Source organism: Carettochelys insculpta, chromosome 5 (assembly GCF_033958435.1).
Source record: "Carettochelys insculpta isolate YL-2023 chromosome 5, ASM3395843v1, whole genome shotgun sequence".
In the NCBI taxonomy this organism is placed as follows: domain Eukaryota; kingdom Metazoa; phylum Chordata; order Testudines; family Carettochelyidae; genus Carettochelys; species Carettochelys insculpta.
This window is the reverse complement of record NC_134141.1, coordinates 47,590,138-47,609,682: the sequence shown is the minus strand read 5'-3', so window position 1 is coordinate 47,609,682 and position 19,545 is coordinate 47,590,138. Positions and strand designations below refer to the sequence as shown.

General features: G+C 45.0%; 1 protein-coding gene across 1 annotated transcript in view; it reads right to left on the bottom strand.

The window, feature by feature from the left end:
- The window catches only part of ADAMTS19 (ADAM metallopeptidase with thrombospondin type 1 motif 19), a 284,879-nt gene that overhangs the window by 43,513 nt on the left and 221,821 nt on the right, over window positions 1-19,545 (bottom strand). The window contains exon 17 of the mRNA XM_074994147.1: window positions 1,369-1,526. Coding sequence (XP_074850248.1) covers window positions 1,369-1,526 — 158 coding nt within the window. The remainder of the gene's footprint in view (window positions 1-1,368; window positions 1,527-19,545) is intronic.

Below are 19,545 nucleotides of genomic sequence, written 5' to 3'. Positions count from 1 at the left end.
AGACAGGATATTTAGTGGAATAAATATGGCTATGCATAACGCTTACTTGGATCTGAGCAAAAATTGAGGCTGACTTTTTCAGAATAGAATTTTCAACAGGAAGGAGTGATTGGACAGTTTAGAAGCTGACCATTCTAAGATAATCACATTGTTAACTCACTGTTCAATATAACTCCACTTCGAAATCTTACATTTTTTTCTTCAAATATGTTTCACTTTTATTATGAGGATTTTCACTAGCAGTGCAGTGGAACAGTAGAAGAACAATACAGTCAATGTGAAGTTATTGCTACTTATAAACCTTTTAATTTTGGTCTAAATCCCTTGTCAAACAGGAGGTGCAACTTACCTGCTCTACAAAACAGAAAAGCAGTCAGTGTTATACATTGCTAGGTATACCTCTCTATTATCCAGAATATTTGAATATGCAGCAATGTCCCAGTCCCAGGGCTGCTGGATATAAAAGAGTTTACTGTAGTGTTGTGAAAGCACCTTAACAGCTTAGTTCATGTCCAATATTTCTTTTAGGGTGCATCTATCCTAGGAACTTCAAAGTTAAGTTCGAAGTTAGGTGCTACTTTGAAGTAGCCAGCAGAGAGTCTACATGTTTTCCCTTACTTTGACATTAACTTCGAAGTAGGGAGCCCAACTTTGAAGTCCTTACTCCATTCCCAGGAATGGAGTAGTGCCCTGCTTCCAAGTAGGGTGTGTGTGTGTAGATGTTCAACTTCAAAGTCTAGTATCGGAGGTGTAGCCGTGTTAGTCTGGATCTGTAACAGCAACGAAGGCTCCTGTGGCACCTTACAGACTAACAGGAAAGTTTTGAGCGTGAGCTTTCGTGAGCACAGACTCACTTCATCAGATGCTGGTCTTAGAAATCTGCAGGGCCAGGTATAAATAAGCCAGAGAACTGCTGGTAGTAAGCCTCACCCTTGCTGACTGAGCTAACCTTGTTATCCCCACCCTTGCTCTGGCTTATTTATACCTGGCCCTGCAGATTTCCAAGACCAGCATCTGATGAAGTGAGTCTGTGCTCACGAAAGCTCATGCTCAAAACTTTTCTGTTAGTCTATAAGGTGCCACAGGACCCTTCGTTGCTGTTAACTTCAAAGTCTGTTACTTCAAAGTTGTACTTTGAAGTAAGCAACTTTGAAGTTATTTTTGTAATGTAGACACAGCTTTAGAGTTGTACATTAATGAGTCATTCCTGGCAATCATCTTATTTTCCATTCAAGGTTTCTAAATTTCCCAGATAGGAAACATTGTCAAGCTATTTGGATTGCTCAAGAATTCCAGAAACATAAAATACCAATTTCACCACCATGCCTTATTACATAAAGAGGAAAAACATAATCCATATTGTCATACCAGAAGATGTAAAGGTGATGTCGTGGGACCTTTGGCAGAGATTTTTTCCCAGAGACCTCTCCGAACATAATGGACAGTGGTCCCAGCAATATTGAATATTCCTGAATGTTCTATCTTCCAGTCACTATTGATGGACTGTTTTCTGGCATCTCGAAGAGCTGTGAGAATATTAGAATATGATGTGAAAGAGAATTTTACAGAAATACCTCATGGCATCTTCATATTGTGTAGTCAGTATAAATTTTACAAGCTGGTGGAATCACAGGATCGAATTCACAAAGTTATTGGTCATTCATAAGCTACAAAAATAATCTTCAACAACAGCACTTACTAGATTCACTTTCTTGCAAGGAAACATGACAAAAACATATGTCTACCGTTATTTGGATTCTTCTAAAGTTAGGACTGTTTTATTGGCCTGGTTACAAGGACTAAAGGCCTGTTGGGTGATTCAGTAACTTGATTAAAACACAGGCCAGACTGGTCTACACAAGTTCTTTGCTGCCAATATAGTAATTTTTATGAACAGACAGGACCAAAGGAATAAGGGGGACCAATGGAATGCTTCAAAAATCACAGAACACTTCTCTGGGTCAGTGCAGGTTAGAAATTAGCAACTTCCTGCTTTCAAATCCTTTGTGTTAATTAGTAGACTGCATTGCTTACTAACTGAAAATGTTAAAATGCTGCACTTGTACCAGATATGCAGCATTTATACACTGTTTCTGGGGGTTTTAAATTGACTTTTGTAAAGAGGCATAATTTGATGTTTCTAGTTAGGAAAAACATTTTATGGAGAGTTCTCTCTCTTTTCAGGCTAAATAAGATACATTTCAAGGACCCAATGTTCAAATGATTTTGCATCATTTTCAATACATGTATTCGTTTTCCTTTTCCTCCTATGAAGAGTCTGTAATTCTTGAAAGAATCAGGCTCTTGAACAATCATATGAAATAAAGTATACTCAAAAGTATTCTTGTAGGCAAGAACTTCTACACATGACCCGTTGAAATTGGATGTTTGGCCTCATAATTATGTGAAAGAACCTTAACTGCTTAGTTTGTGCCCAATATTTCTTTTAGAGTTATACATTTGCATGAGTCACTCATGGTGATCAGCTCATCTCCTATTTATATTTATACTGTTATGTTATGTTTCTATGGGAAACAATGGCAATAGGACCATCGACTGGCAGGAATACAACTGCATTATCCAGCAATAATGTGTGCAACTACAGCACTGTGAAATAAATAGCAAGACTATAAAATCCATTAATGTTGTAAAATGCCCCTGTGCTAAAAATACCCAGTATTTTTATAAGTTTCATAAAGTGGCCTTTTAGGCTAAAAGAAAAAAAATCAACTATTGAAAGTTCATTAAGTTCCATTTAAGTAGTTGATCGTAAGGGCCAAATCCTCTCCCCGGAACACAACCAAAGTAAGTGGGCTATAAGCTGGCAAGGTCTGTTAAGAATCAGGGAGAGTAAAATGGAATGGAATCTTCTTGATCCAGAGTGGAACTGTTATGCACCTATACAATTGTAAAAAGCTCTTCATAGTTTGTTCCCAAGCCATCTTACGAGAGGGGGTTTGACTGCTGGTCTATATAATGATAAGGATAATGATAATGATAATGATAATAACAACAACATTGGATCCTCTTAGCCTATCCCTGCCTCTTCTCCAAATCACTCCATGTTAGGCACACGAGGAACCCTGAACAAGCTTCCCACATAACACAACCATTCCAGTTCTTTTTGCATTCTTGTCACATTGTGTGCTCATACTTCAGCTGCAGAAATTGATTTGCAGGAAGGACTTCTGTAATTTAAGCCAAGGACTGAAAATCAGGAGATATAAATTCTGTTCTTGGCTCTGCCACAGCCTATTTAACCTTGGGCAAGTTTATCTAGATATACAATTTCATCAGTCTTGATCACTCCAATGGTTTTCATTCTAACCCTGACAAATCACAATCTTGGATTTCTCAAGTTCATTCCAAGTGCTATTGCTGAATTTCCTTGGTTCATTGGTCTACATCTCCCATTTCATTGCATTCCTACATAAGGCCATTAATTGTATAACTTTGTCTTACCTATCAGTGCTAACATTTAATAAGGCCCGCCTCTACCCTTTTAAGAATGTTAACGTATCCCCTATGCATGGGAGATATTCCCTATTAATGTCCATAAAGTCTATACATTGATCTCCTTTAAATCTCTGTCTAAAACTCACCTATACCATGAGAATTGCAAAAAGCAATGGCTAGACAACAGGGCCATTTCTACACGTGCTATTTTCTCCAGAAACAGCATGCTAATGAGCAGCCCAGAAGATGTAAATGAGGCACAGATGTAAAATTTCTGGTGCCTCATTAGTATATGGTCCCATGATTTGGACTCCAGAAGAAGGTTTTCAGCAAGATGGGTCTTCCAGAAGGAGGATTTCCTTCCAGGAGATCCCCATGGGCCACGCTTCTACATGGCTATTTTGGAGTCAGGAAGAACTTCTTCTGGACTCCGAACCATGTGACCATGTGGTAATGAGGTGCCAGAAATTACATCCATGACTCATTAATATCTTCTAAGCTGCTCATTAGCATGCTGCTTTCGGAGAAAGTGGCATGTGTAGAAACAATCAAGGTGCTCAGATCACCACTTAATAGGCTGATCAAGATGGTTTTATTTATCTTGCCATTTTCCCTATCTTTTGTTTCTGACATTTCAATCTCAAAAGTGAAAGAGCAGAATTGGAAGAGATTCAGAGGTGGATGATGAAAATGGTTAGAGTCATGGAAAGACTTCCACATGAACAAAAGACCAGAAAAGATTGGTCTGAGTAGTTTGTAAAGATGACTGCGGTATACAGACCAACGAATGACATAGAAAAAGTAAGTGAATTACTTCCATGTAACAGCAACGAAGGGTCCTATGGCACCTTATAGACTAACAGAAAAGTTTTGAGCATGAGCTTTCGCGAGCACAGACTCACTTCATCAGATGCAGCATATGATGAAGTGAGTCTGTGCTCACGAAAGCTCATGCTCAAAACTTTTCTGTTTGTGTATAAGGTGCCCCAGGACCCTTCACTGCTGTTACAGATCCAGACTAACATGGCTACCTCTCCGATACTTCCATTTACTCTTTCTCGTAATACCAGAACAAGAGGAAATCAATTTAATATCAGTGAAAAAATGTTTAAGCAGTACAGGTTACCAGTACCATTTGAGACCAAAAAGACTACTTAAGTATTCAATGGTTAATGAAAACATATACAAAGTCATACTTCCCACTACACAACTATTAAGGCCATGTCTACGCTGGTACAAATCTTCGAAATAGCCATGCTAATGGCCATTTCAAAGATTACTAATGAGGCGCTGAATTGAATATTCAGAGCCTCATTAGCATTCGCATGCTCCCCGCTGCAGCGCTTTGAAAGCACCTCTTTTGAATGCCAGCGGCTTGGCACGGTTACACCGGGATCCTTTTTGAAAGGACCCCACACATTTTGAAATCCCCTTATAATCGCCAAATAAGGGGATTTTGAAATGTGTGGGATCCTTTTGAAAAGGACCCCCATGTAGCCGTGCCAAGCCACGGGCATTCGAAAGCAGAACTTTCAAAGCACCACAGCAGGAAGCGTGCGAATGCTAATGAGCCACTGAATATTCAATTCAGCACCTCATTAGTAAACTTCAAAATTGCCATTAGCATGGCTATTTCGAAGATTTGTACCAGTGTAGACGCAGCTGAACTGTCAGAAGAACAAGAAGAAACTTCTCCCCTGAGCAGGTTATTCCCCTTTTTTCCCCACTGTGTAGTTTCTTGCATCTTCCTCTGAAGCAACTAACACAAGTCACTCTTAAATTAGATTTTGGATAATCTAGTATGGTGATTCTTGTGCCCCAAATTCCCAACCTGTCTCTCATATTCCCAGAACATATCTATGTGAACATTTAGTTCAAAGCAAGCTGAGCTGTAAATCATGCTCAAACTAGTCTGCCACACACAAAGAGTACGTCTACACAGCAGCTACGGTGATCTTCCAAAAAACAACCCTCCAGACAATCTCTTCTGCAAGATCACCATCTGGAAGATTGCATCTACACATTAAAAAAGCAGCCCAAAAGAGGAATCCATTCTTTGAAAAGAGTGCGTCCACACAGCCACTATCACTCTTTCAAAAGAACGGGCCAGGAAACACTGTGGATGGACGCCAGGACTTACATCCCCCAGCAGGTGCATATTGTCAGGAATGTCACCAGGCCTCTCTTATGCAGCCATACATAGGCCATCTCAGTCGCTCCCAGGAGCTCTTCAATGGCTGGCTCACACAGGCACACTGTCCCATCAAGCGTGCCTTTGGCTGCTTGAAGGTGAGATTTAGGTGTCTCCTCATACACCTCAATGTCGGTGTGGAGAACATCCCCCAGGTTATAGGGGCCTGCTGTGCCCTCCACAATCTCACCAGTGCCAGGAAGGAGATCTTTCCCCAGGGCTGGATGGCAAAGGCCAACCCCAGATTTGAGCAGCCCTCCATGGCTGAGAGTCTCCATATCCTGGAAGCACTCCGGGAGGCTTTTGTCCACTGGCTGGAGTTACCCCCATCCAGGCAACAACCCAGGTCCCTCCCACACGTCCATCCCCATCATTCCCCCCCAATAAAAAGGTCACAGGGGTGTTGCAAACAACTAATTTTACTGAACAACAAAAGTGTAAGAAACTGAAGACTGTGCATTTAACTATTTACATGTGTGAAGGGGGTAACTATATAAATTAGGGCATGTTTGAAGGGGGATATCACAACCTGGGTGGGGGGGCTATTCCACAGAAGGGGTGGAGGGCCAGAAGCCCTTGCAGATGCAGGACCCTCTTCCACCCTGGGTGCAGGGCCCCTGTCAGAGCATGGAGGGGGCCAGGAGCATAGAAAACTAGGGGGCTGAGGGGCATGGGCTTGGCTTTGGTGGAAGGTGGGGAGCTGCTTCATCAGGGGCTGCAATGAGGCCCCAGAAGGTGACAGGCAAGAGGTCTGCCAGAAGGTGGGCTACGAGGCCCTAAGGAGCTATGGGGTGGGTGGGTAGAGGGGTAGCTGTTGGGGGGGGGCGGGAGTCTGGTCCAGCAGCTTCATAAGGGCCCTGCACGTGGAGTTCAGAGCTTGACCACCACCTCTGCCTATGTGTTCCATCACCAGGCCATGCCAGCCTCACTGAGCACCAGTCGCCACTCCACCAGGGTTTCTAGTGGCAGAGGGTGGCTTAGTATGTGGCAGGCTCATCCTCCCAGGCTTGGTGTTGGGCTATCTGGCCGTGGGAATGCCTGGACCCCAGTGGTGGGGCAGGGCTGGTCCGGTCCATAGCAGTGGCACATGTGCCCTGCACGGTGCCCCACACCATACACGGTATCTGTGACCCTTTGGGAATGGTGCTGGCTGTGGTAGGACACCCTGCCCACACGTGGAGAATGGTCTAAAGGGCAAGGGAGGAGTCATCTGGGCAAGGTGGAGTCCCCACTTGGTGGGCGGCTAAGCTGGGCACGGCCTGGTCCTACTCAGCCCCTCTACACACACATGTATGCAGCTTACGGTGATGTCCATGGGGGTGGGTGCTGGGTGTCACCTGCAGGCATGCCTGCATGCTGGGTGTGCACTCCAGGGCAGGACGTATGGGGTCGGGCTGTCACCCATGTGTCCAGCGGTGGGCACCCCCACCTCCTCAGGGTATGCAGCATGACATGCACTTACTGGAGGGTTCTCCGAAAAGGTCAGCAGATGCCCGGCTTGAGGTGGCATGGCTGGAGGAGGGTGAAGGCATCTTGATCATCAGCAACCTGTATGAGGACTTGGCTGGTCCTTGCCTGGGCTTGGTTCCCCTCCGGTGCAGCAGGGGGCTCTGGGGCAGCAGTGTCCAGGTTGCTGCATAGTGGACAGTTGTCCTTGCCAGTGAGGAGTCCATGCAGCTCCTTGTAATATGGGCAGGTGGCTGGGGCCTGCCCTGATTGCCTGGCACTGTCCCAGGCCTGCATATACCCCTGCTGGAGTTCTTTAGCTTTACACCAGACCTGATTGGTAGTCCAGGCAGGCTGACTGTGGGCGTCCAATCTGGTGGCCAGCTATGCGAATGTCAGGGCATCCTGGGGGTGGCCCATTGTGTCCTGGAGGACCTCCTCCTCATGCCAGAGCCCCAGGAGATCCTGGAGCTCTGGCTCAGTCCAGGAAGGGGCCCTCCATTTCACATCCCAGGCAGGCTCCTGGGAGCCCCTGGCCAGCTCCCTGGGGGTGACCTGTATGTCCTGGGGTGGCTGGCTGCTGGCCATAGTGGCTCTGGATGCTGTAGGGGTGTTGGGGAGCATGTGGTGCACCAGTGCACATGCTTGCTGCATCCATGCTCTCAGCTTCTTTCCATGGGGTTTCTGGGTCCTTGCAGCTTTAAGAGTGGCCAGAGGCAGAGAGCACAGAGGCGCGTTGGTGCTGGCAAGGGCATCCCTATGCTGCAGCTGGCCAGCTCCATGGACTACTGGCTCTTTTGAAGGAAGGGAGCAAAGAGCATCTACACATGTTTTTTGTTCAAAAGAGTCTTTCAGAAGAAGGTTCTCTTCCTGGTCTGGGAGCGGAACAGGGCCTCCAGAAGCCGCACTGCATTCTTTCAAAATAAAGGAATCTGAAAGAGCACATGTTGTGGTGTGGATGCTCCACTTGTTCTTTCAGAAGAACACCTACTTTTCCGAACGGAGTTGCTAGTGTAGACACAGACAAAGGGATATTCCGAAGAGCATCTTTTGAAATCCCGCTGCTACACACACTTTGCATTTCAAAACAGCACTTAACTATTTCTAAATACTGTGTCTGCACACACTAGAGCTTATTTTGAAATACAGCCACTGGATGCAGTGGGGTTCTGTCTGCACTACAACAATCTTTCGAAGTATGATCTTGGGAAGATCTCTTCTGAAAGAACTTCTTTTGAAAGAGCACGTCCACACACAAAAAAGCAGATCAAAAGATCAATCCGCGCTTTTGATAGAGAGCATCCACACAGCCCCTGCTCTTTCGAAAGAATGGGCCCGGGATTGAAAAATGTGGTGCCATGAGGACTGCTCTGTCAAAGAAAGGGCCCATGGAGCAGTTACACGCACTTTTTTCCAAAAGCTGCTTTCGAAAGGAGGCGTTCTTCCTGATCTGGGAGCGGAAGAGGCCTTCTAAAAGAATAGCCACGTTCTTTCAACTTTGGATTGAAAGATCACTTTTGCATGCAGACATCGTGTGTGTTCTGTCGAAAAAGGGCCAGATTTTGCGAAAGAACTTGCTAGTGTCGACGTAGTTTTCGGCTTATTTCAAACTAGGCGCTATTCCCTGTCTAAACAGCCCCAATTTCAAAATAGCTATTTTGAAAAGGTGCTATTCCTCGTGCAATGGCTGTGGCCACGCTAGCCACTCCTTTTGGAAGGGCTATGTTAATGAGGCCCTTCAGCAGATGCTAATGAGGCACTGCCATGAATATGCAGCACCTCATCAGCATAATGGTGGCTGCGTGCTTCAAAAGTGCCGCTTTCAAAATGCACGCTGCCTGTGTAGCTGGGGGCCTTTCAAAACAACCCCGATTTCGAAAGTCCCTTCCTCCCATTGACTGTGGCCCTGCTAGAAAGGGATTTCAAAAGGGGAAATCCCAATCCGTAATTTCAAAGAGAGTCGTTTCAATATGGAGCAACTACACACGAAGTGCGGAATGTCGAAAGGAACCCTCATCCTTTCGAAAGGTAGGGGCTACATAGCACAGAGCCTCCTTTAGAAAGAACAGGGCAGAAAATGGCATGAGAAGGGTCGAATAGCCAACAAGCCCTTCCTGGAGCACGGGCCAGCTGCCCCCTTAAGGGCCCCTCCGAAACCCCGCCCCCCCAGAGCACATAGTGAGGGCTCAGGCTGAAACACTTGCTCAGCCCCAACACTGCAGCGTGCCATGGACCTGAAGCACCTCCAGGCCAAGGACATTGTGTACATCATGGCCAGCCTGATGGCGATCCTTGCTGCAGTTCAGCTCAGGCTCTGGACTTCCTGCCATGTGGCCAGCTTCCTGCAACCCCCCCATTGTGCACCCGGAGCATCCCCTTCCCCGGGCCCGCCATTGCCTCTGGTGGTACCCCACCAGTAGGGAATGGTGGACCACATCGTGATGGAGGAGTGACACAATGACCAGCAGCTCTGAAATTTTAGGATGACCAAGGCAACATTTATGGAGCTGTGCTAGTGGCTGGCACCAGCACTATGCCACCAGGACACACGCACATGGCCTGCACTCTCCTTGGAGAAAAGGGTGGCCATCGCTGTCTGGAAGATGCCCACCCCAGACAGCAACCGCTCGGTTGACCACCAGTTCGGGGTGGGGAAGGCTACTGTCGGGGTCGTCCTTCTGGAAGTAAGTTGGCTGGGGTCATGCACCTATGACAGGTTCTGGGGAGGGGGTGGGGTAAGGCTCCCAGGGAAGGGTGGGGGGTGAGGGTCCTTTGGGAAGGGGCTGGGTGGGGGCCGGGTGCCCCCATGCATCCCACCACACGCTCACAGGCACTTTGGCCATCCACACTGTGCAGGTCATCAACATCATCAGCTGCACCCTCCTGCGCCAGGTCAGCCACGTGGGGGATGTGGATGCCACCATGGCCAGGTTCCAGCAGCTGGAGTTCCCCAGCTGTTTTGGCACCTTGGACAGCATCTACGTTGACATCCAGGTCCCACCACACAGCCGTGGATGTTACATTAATCACAAGGGCTATTATTCCACTGTCCTCAAGGCCCTTGTGGACACCAGCAGAAAATTCACAGACATTTGCAGGAGGTGGGCAGTCAGGGACCACAAAGTCTGCATCCTGCATAACTTCTGGCTCAGGTGCAGGATGGTCGAAGGGGTGGGGCTGGGAGGCCTCACTCATCCATGGGGTGGGAGGATGGGAGCCACGGCACCCCCAGAAGCTGTGACCTCCCCATGTCTGGAGCCCCATGCGGAGCTGGGACAGCATCAGGAGCATGGGTAGGCATGGGCATGGTGGGGGTGCGGTGACCTCAGGCTCACTGGGGGGGGAGGGGATGGAGCCATGGCCGGGGTGGGCATGCCAGCCTGCAGCCACCGCACTAGCTCCTCCCTTTTGGCCGTGGTCAGGCAGGGTGGGAGCAAGGCAGTGAGAGTGGAGGTGGCAGGGGAGCGGTGAGCAGGGTGGTGGTGAAGCAGCAGGGGGGCCACCGGAGGGGCCTATGATGGAGCGGGTGGCTGGGCCAGGCAGGTGGTGACAGCCTGGGTGAGGGTGTTGAGGTACTGCTCCACTGACAGCCACTCCCACAGGAGGTAGTTTTGCTCCCACCAGGTGGCTGTGTGAGCTGCTGTGGCAGTCCTGCCCAGTGCAGCGCCAGGTCCTGGGGTGTGTCACCCCTTCCGCCTCTCTGGGACATTGAGGGGACTGGGTTGGTTTGCAGACGTTGACACTGTGAAAACATAAGCAGGGAGTGGTGGGGGGGAGCCCGTCAGTCACGTGATCAGATGCTGTTGGCCATGGCTACATCCCAATCAGCCATCCCTCCCTGTCCGAGGGGTGGGGGCCTTGGGCATGCAGGGTGCGGTGGGGTCCGTTCATGGATGGGTTATGTGTAGGGCTTGGTTGGCCCCCCATGTCCTCCCATGCCACATGCCCTGCACTTGTCCATGGGCTCATGAGGGGATTCCCATATGCAGGCCTCTCCTGGATGGCAACCATGGCCATCTCTGGGGCCCCTGGACTGTGACCAGTGGCTGTGGCCAGCCCCATGCCAGCAGCAGTGGAGGCCACCCCCGCCCTCCCGACACACCCAGTCCTACCTGAGGGTGCCTCAGGAGAGGCCCAGGTGGAAGTGACCCGGCTTGTGTCCTCCAACGGCACGGCAAAGTACAGCATGCCCTCGCTGCTTCGCTCTCCCTTGCTGTCCCTGTCATCATGCTGGGGCTCCAGATGCAGGGTTGGGGGTGTTGCAGAGGGCCCCAGCTGTGGCTCCTCTCCCTCCCCCTCCAGTGCGGCAGTATTCAGGGCCCGTTCTGGGGGGTCCTGCCTCCCTTGGGCAGAGGAGCTGGCCTAGTTCGGTGAAGTAGGGGCAGTGCCTGCTGCCCCTGACAACCTGGCTGAGTCCTTGGCCTTCGCATAGCCCTGGTGCAGCTCCTTCACTTTGGAGCAAACTTGGTTGGTGGTCTGGAGGGGTGCCCCCTTTCAGCCCCTTTTGCCCCTCCATATGGAGCAGGACCTCTTTGTCCACCCCTCAGATGGCCAGGTGGTCATGAACCTCAGCCTCCAGCCACAGGGCACCCCTCCTCTTCACTGGCTGCCCAGAGTCCTGGGAGCCCTGCATCTCGGTTCCTTGGGATCCCTGGGGCTCCAGGGGTCTTGGCTGCTGGCCACGGCTCTGGCTGGATGCTTTCCTGCCATTCTGGGTGGGGTGCTTGAGGGTGTGCATCTGTGAGCTGCCAGCACACTCTCAGCTTCCTGCAGAGGGTTTCTGTGTCTCTGCAGCTTTAAGGCAGATGGTGCTGGCAGCCACAGACACTCAGGGGCTTGGCCGGGCATCTCTGTGCTCCAGCAGGGGCCGGCACTGTGGAGGACTTGTAATTTCAAAATTGCGGCCAGCAGAGTGGTTACACACATTTTCTTTCTAAATTGACATTGAAATGAGGTGCTGTTCGGGTGACGGGAGCGGAACAACGTTTTCAAAATGACTGCCTTTTTATTTTGAAGTCGATTTGAAAAAGGAGCAATTTGTGCACAGTTGCTCTGGTGCTCATTTCAAAATCGCCCCTCCTTTTGAAAACACACTTGAAATTATTTCATAGTGTGGCCACAGCCATTTGCTTTTAGTAAGAAGGGGCTTTCGGAACCAGGGGGTCATTTTGAAAGGCCCTCGACTACATGGGCAGTGTGTGTTTTGAAAGTGGCACTTTCCAAGTGCATGCGGCTGCCATTATGCTACTGAGGCGCTGCATATTCATGCAGGACCTCATTAGCATCTGCCAAAGTGCCTTATTACCATAGCCCCTCCAAAAGGAGGGGTTAGTGTGGCCACAGACAATGAGGTTTACCTATTTTGAAATAAGACAATCGCTATTTTGAAATTATTCAGAAATGGCAGTTGTGTCATGTAGATGCTAGAAAGGTTATTTTGAAATAATAGCTATTGTTTCAAAATAACTTTGCTGTGTAGATCTACTCTAACTGTCTACATACACACTGTGGATGCACACTAGAAGTTCCACAGTGCAATATGCTCTACCTTGCTTTTAAATGGGAGTACAGGAATGTATGTTAGTGAATTGACAATATGAGCCTCGCTCTTAGCATGTGGCAGGCTAGTGTAAGGTTGACTTTCACCCCACCTTGATGCAAACTAAATGTTCATACAGAGGAGCATCCTATCTGCAAAATGGGAATTCCTATTTCACTGGAGTTTTATGAATTAAGGCCCTTAGAATCCAATCCCAAACCCATCACACAAATGGAAAGAATACCATTGCACTACAATAATGGAAAGCATAATTTACTAGTTCTCTTTATTACGATGTAAACACATTTGCACAATCCTTTTACGGTATCTAGTTAAATACTAGAAGTAATCTGCAAAGGTTATTTTTTCCCAATGTGGACTGAATGCTCCTTTGTTCTGCTGTCTTTACCAAGTGTGAGTTGAGCATCCAACACATGCATATCTGAGCACACATCAGATCCTGTGACATTCGCTCTCAACACCTATTCCTGATCAGTCTGATGCCACAGAATGCACTGCTCTGTAATACAGATCAAAAGCTAGCCTGTACCAAAAGGGAGACAGCTAAGTTCTATTTACTCAATAACTGAATGATCGTAAGGAATGTGGTATATTTGTTGTAACAAAGAATGCACTCTCTTTCTGTGGACACTAGTGAAACAGTCACTTTGTTCTGATATCTTTAGTTATAGTTAAGTGGAAATGGCCAGTTTTTGTAAAGAAGGGATAGAAGATTTTCAGAAAATGTGGACTGAGTTCAAATGAGGGGGAACCCTACATTTTTCTGAATTCTGAATTGGTGGGTGGTATATTTTGTGTACAAAGAGGATGTAAAATTTAGGGAGCCAATTTGTAAAATTTCAGAAAAAATTAATATTAACCACTTAATATTTCTCGAGGCACAGTTGCCAACTACCAAAATATTCTAAAAACATTATATGTCCCCCCTGAAAGTGCACATTCTACTTCCATTATTTTTAAAATCAGCCACTCTTTCACATTTTCAAAGCCACTCACAGGATTTGAAAACCAGGGACCAAATAAAGCACTTTTGAAAATTTCAAATTATTTTCCTGAAAAAGTCAAGGTTATTTCTCAACCTTATATTTGGAGCTACTATAAGTGTCTCTACAACTAGATATAATTTTACATGATGTACTAATTTTAGTATTATTTCTATTTAAACATACTTCTGCAAACGCATTTTTCAATTTTTCATTAACCAACAATGAGGTCTATAAAAATGTTGGAAGTAATATATCCTGTACTCTATTAGTGGTAAATAATGGATATCATAGTTTGCTTTTATATAAAGATATTGTAAGTTGCATGACCCCAAATCCTCATTATCTCTCAAGTAATGGAGGATGCTTTGATATTATATTAGTGTACGAAACTTTCCTTTTAGCTGCTTGTTCATTGATTTATTTCAGAGCACTGTTCTGAGCATAAGGCAACCAAATAAAAGTTATCAAGACTACATAACCTCTTTGTCCTAGTTTGATTAGGTAAGTCAGAGCATGTACACTGCCAGAGAGAGGATCTTCCCTTCCCAAATGAAGAATTTCAGAAAAACGTTAACAGTGTTTACAAAAATCACATACTCCAATAATCAAACATTTATTAAAAAGCTATGCACAGCAGTAGTTGGAATGTGCCTGAGAAATATTCCTAATAAGATGTGGAAAGATAGCATAACAAAGTGTGAATAACCTAATACAGCAGTAATGATACAGAACAGGAATGGCGCAGAAAACAAAGATGACAGTTTATATTGATCATCCCTGTTCCCTAAAGCTGAAGAGAATATACTTCTGCTTTCTACTTTTAAAATACAAATAAGCTATTTAGGTATTTGTGATTCAATGCTTATTAATGAATATTTTGGTTTAAATGATGTGATTCCAAATATATATTCCGAATTTGTCTGTGAATGTGTTTCACACTCATCTGTGAGAAGAACAAGCCCTGGGAGACTTCTATTTTTTTAAGCAGTAACTACGAAAGCACTGCGCTTTTCCTTAGGGTTACTGATGGCCAGGAAGGAGATACTGGCACCTCAGGCATTTAACCACAACAGTTAAAATCACCAGGAAAAGCCTTGTGCCAATGATATCGAGGTTACTGTAAAATGCAACTGAGGAGATCAGGTGTTGGGATTTTTGTGACCGAAACAAATTTAACTAACTTATTTGGGGGGGGGGGGCAGGGAATGGATTTGCCAGTTCCTAGAGCAAGTTGGGGTGGTGGTAGGGGGTCAGCTCCATGATCTCAGAAGGGATGGGACCTCCCCACTGTAAGGCAGCCCCGATGGCCACCCAGAGCATGCTATGCAATGCTCTGGCAGTAATTTAAAGGGATTCCGGTTGCCACGGCCCCTTTTGAATTGGAGGGCCCCATGGCAATTGCCCTCTTTGTCCCACCACTGTTGGCATGCCTGCCTACATAAAACCGTCTGCATGTATGCTCCCTCAATAGTTTCAGCAGATTATAAGAATAAAGAATCAAGCAACTCCCCTTAATTTTAGTAAATTCCACTCATAGTCTAAATTATTCCAGTCCAAAGGTTGATCTAGGCATCACCTAAAGAGACCATCTCTATTCAGCAAAGCATATGCTTAAATCTCACTGAAGTCAGGATGACTCAGGCCTGTGCTTAAATTTAAATATATATATTTTGCATAAGCATGATTTAAATTATTTAATCTGTGTAACCATTTCCTCATACACATATTTAACTGTTCAGCATTGTGGATGCATTTTCACATATTCAGTCACTCCCACTTTGTAGCCATTCTGACAATAAAGCTGATGAATCCTTTAACTACCCAACAGAATTTCTCAAGAACAGTAATTTAATGTCATTTATCAAACAGGAATTTGTTTTACAATTCTTCTATGTCGTTCAAGAACCAGAGTTTTTAAAAAAGGAGTTCAAATATATGTCAAACTATATACCTACAAAAATGTATACATAATACTTGTCTGTGTAGTTATGTTTGTGTGAGCTACGTGGATAAAAGCATGAACAAACTGCTCATTTCATATCTGACTAGCCATTTTAGTTTACCTATTTTGCACAAACAATCTTTGAAACTGAGAATGCACATATAGGCCGTGTCTACGCTAGCCCCAAACTTCGAAATGGCCACGCAAATGGCCATTTCAAAGTTTACTAATGAAGCGCTGAAATGCATATTCAGCGCTTCATTAGCATGCGGGCGGCCGCGGCACTTCAAAATTGACACACCTCGCCGCCGCGCGGCTCGTCCCGACGGGGCTCCTTTTCGAAAGGACCCCGCCTACTTCGAAGTCCCCTTATTCCCATGAGCTGATGGGAATAAGGGGACTTCGAAGTAGGCGGGGTCCTTTCGAAAAGGAGCCCGGTCGGGATGAGCCGCGTGGCGGCGAGGCGTGTTAATTTCGAAGTGCCACGGCCGCCCGCATGCTAATGAAGCGCTGAATATGCATTTCAGCGCTTCATTGGTAAACTTCGAAATGGCCATTTGCGTGGCCATTTCGAAGTTTGGGGCTACTGTAGACGTAGCCATAGATGCATAATTGTGCTCACACTTTTGTGCTTTGACTTGGCACTTCTATCTCCTTTTAAAATGAAATTAACATAAGCAAGAAATAATAGGGATCTTTTCTGAGCCAGTCCCTTAGATTTAGCTTTCGCGAATGAGAAGGAATATCTGACTTGTACAGATTGAACCTCGAGTCCAGCACTCTCGTCTGGCAACATTCAGAATCTAGCACAATTTTAGTGAGCCAGATGGCCATTTTTCATGGATGTGGCCAAGTGTCCCGTGGTCCCATAAAGTTGGTTTACAGCCACCAATCCTGGCTTTCAGTGTTCTGTGTTGTCATCGAGCTATAATTTATCCCCAGTAAGCAGTGGAAGCGTTGGTAATGCTGCTAGCCAAAAATGACCTCCCATGTTTTATCAAATTCTCTGGTTTGGCACTGGTTAAATCCCAAAAGTGCCAGACTAGAGAGAGTCAACCCATATTGATTTCAAAACCTACTGTTTTGGCTAGGTGAGAATTCTATAAATATTTTCCACCAAGCTCAAACAAAGATCATTTGACAATGATAGACTTTTATATGATTAATCCTTGGTCTTTTCTGAAAAGTGTTGATCAATTATTACAAGCTCTACCTATTTATATATACCCAACATGGAACTGGGTGTCTAAAACCTGGCTGAATTTTTTCTTCTCTCATATTTCAATGAATTACAGAGAGCAAATCTCAGTTTTCTTTGTTACAAGATTAAAACAGAGTAAAGCCACATAATCTCTTCTAGAAAAAAATGGAAGACCACACACTTTTTTGGAGAGGTGGGGCATTTGAAAGCTTTTGTTTCTAACATAAATCACAAAATGCATGAAATGAAGTATATTAAAGATTATTTTACACTGGTATAAAATTAGTTGTAAAAGTTCTACATAGTAACTATATTAGATGAACTTTTAAGCATAGGTAGGGTGGGAGGGAATTATGATTTGTCTTAATAAAAACGTGATACAAATTCTTGTTGATAAAGACCAGAGCTTTTACTGATGTAAACTGATTTCAACTGAGCTAAATTTAGATGAGGGTCAGCCCAGGATACTTTAAAGCCTTGTCAAAAATATTTAAAATTGTGTGCACTTTGACAGGCTATATACAAGGACCATATGACAGATTTTCTTCCTCAAGAAGCATATTCCATAATGGAAACCACATGCAGCACAATTATGCATTATATGACTCAAATGTAACTGGTAATTAGAAATTTGTGTAGTATTTTCAGGACTCCAAAAAGTTTACATCTCTGAAAGAGATTGATTGTATATCTGAGAAGTCACAAGTCATCCACTTCTGTGCCACAAATGAAAATAACTATTTTTTTCTGACATCTGTTTAGCAGAATATCAGGAAGTAAGGAGAAGATTACAGTCTGATGAAAAAACAGCTCTTTAGATATATTCCATTATCCTTCTTAAATCACTACACTATATGGATTGTGTCACGTCATTATATCATACCATCAAAAGAATGAGAATTCTATTGCAAAAGCCTAATATACACTTTAGCTATATCTACACTAGAAAGTTTTGTCGACAAAACCCCAGTTTTGTTGACAAAACTTATGGAGCATCCACACTAAAAATGTGTTCCACCAACATACTGTTGACAGAAATTAGCACTCTTGTTGGCAGCCTTCTGCCTCTGCCCCATGAGGCAAAACACCTTTGTTGACAGAATCTGTTGACAAAAAACCCATGTGGATGCTCCGGGGGACTCTCTGTCAACAGACAGGGCTTCTAGGTCCCTGAACAGTCCTGTCTGCTGTGCTTCCAGTTGGCCATTCTGCCAAAAGAGTGGCCAGGCAGTCTATAGACTGCAGTATAGACTGCATGTTTGTCTATAGCATTGGCAAACTCAAAATTAGAGGCTATTTTCTGAAAAATTGGTCCTGAATATGTAAAGTTGATGCACTTTGTTGTTTGGGACAGAAATGAACAGAATAAAGCATTCAACCTTATAAAAACTGCACAAAATCCCCATGCAACTAAAAACAGAAACATAAGAGAATAGTTTAAATAGATAATGAGCATTGCAACTTTCATTTTTCAGTCACCAAGCTTTCTGGCAAAATGATCTTTTTGAGTTAGAAGTGTTCATGCTTGGTCTCAAACTCTGGCATTCTATGTCATTCTGTTCATGCTCTTAAACTGCTCTCAACACCAAGCAACTCAAGGCAAGTTGAAAGGAAATTTCTTTAAATAGTAAGAAAATATGATTTTCACTTGAAAATATTATTCAGGACTTTTTCCTGAATCTCAATAGTAACAAACAGTTGAACAAATGCCCCTCAGACATAACATTAGCAGGACCTCAATGAGGCTGAGTTGCTTTGTTACATTCTTTAAAACTACAAAAGTAAAATAACAAGGGATTAAAAATTAGCAACCAACCATAATCAGGAATACATTTCCAAAGATTGTATCATGTCTGGGGATGCCCCCTGTGATACTTTGTGACATATGTACTGACATATAAAAGCACATATGATTCTTGTTCAGCCTAATCTAGGTATTAGTTAGAGGCACTGAAATGCTACTCACAAAAGGGTTTGATTCCCCTAAGTCAAAAGGAAGCACACATTCCACTCTCAAGCCCTGATTATTCTCTATGGGACCTGAATATCTCATGAAAGAATATCTGACTTAGGATTCTAAATCTCATTTCCAAAGGTGATTTAGGCACTTAGGAGTCTAAGGGCCGTTCTACATCAAAAAGTCAACCCAGCTATACAGCTCAGGAGTCACCACGAGCAAGGTGGCTGAGTCTATGGCTGCATCTACACTACGAGATAAGAGCTGTTTTTAAAAACTTCAATAACTTAACCTTGCTATTATGAATTCCAATTAACTGTTTACAAAGCTTCTTGAAATTTGACACACCTTTTCTCCATGTTGAGTCTGTGTGTCCACATTGCCCCACACAAGTTTGCAAGCATGAGCAGTGCATTGTGGTTACCTATCCCACAGTGCCTTAGCCCAGGTTGGTTGTGGGTGTTTCATGTTTGAAGCCCAAAATTCCAAGCACTGTCCCAGAATTCAGAGAACTAATAACTGTACGAAAAAAGAACTGGAGATTGCGCCATTTTCTGCTGCGGCATTCCAGCACAAGCATGGATTCCCAAATGCTCCAACTCATAGCACACGTCATTTCGGAAACTACACTAGCTGTCACGCAATTTTTCCTTCAATTACAAAGCTCAGTGATGGTTCAGTATCATAATGGTGCTGCTGTTGCTGACAACAATGATGGTTTGGAAGAGGAAATCTCCCAACTGTGGTCAAAGAACTCGGAGCTGCAGGCTGCCCTGGTGACAGTGGATGACAATTTTGGACTCATG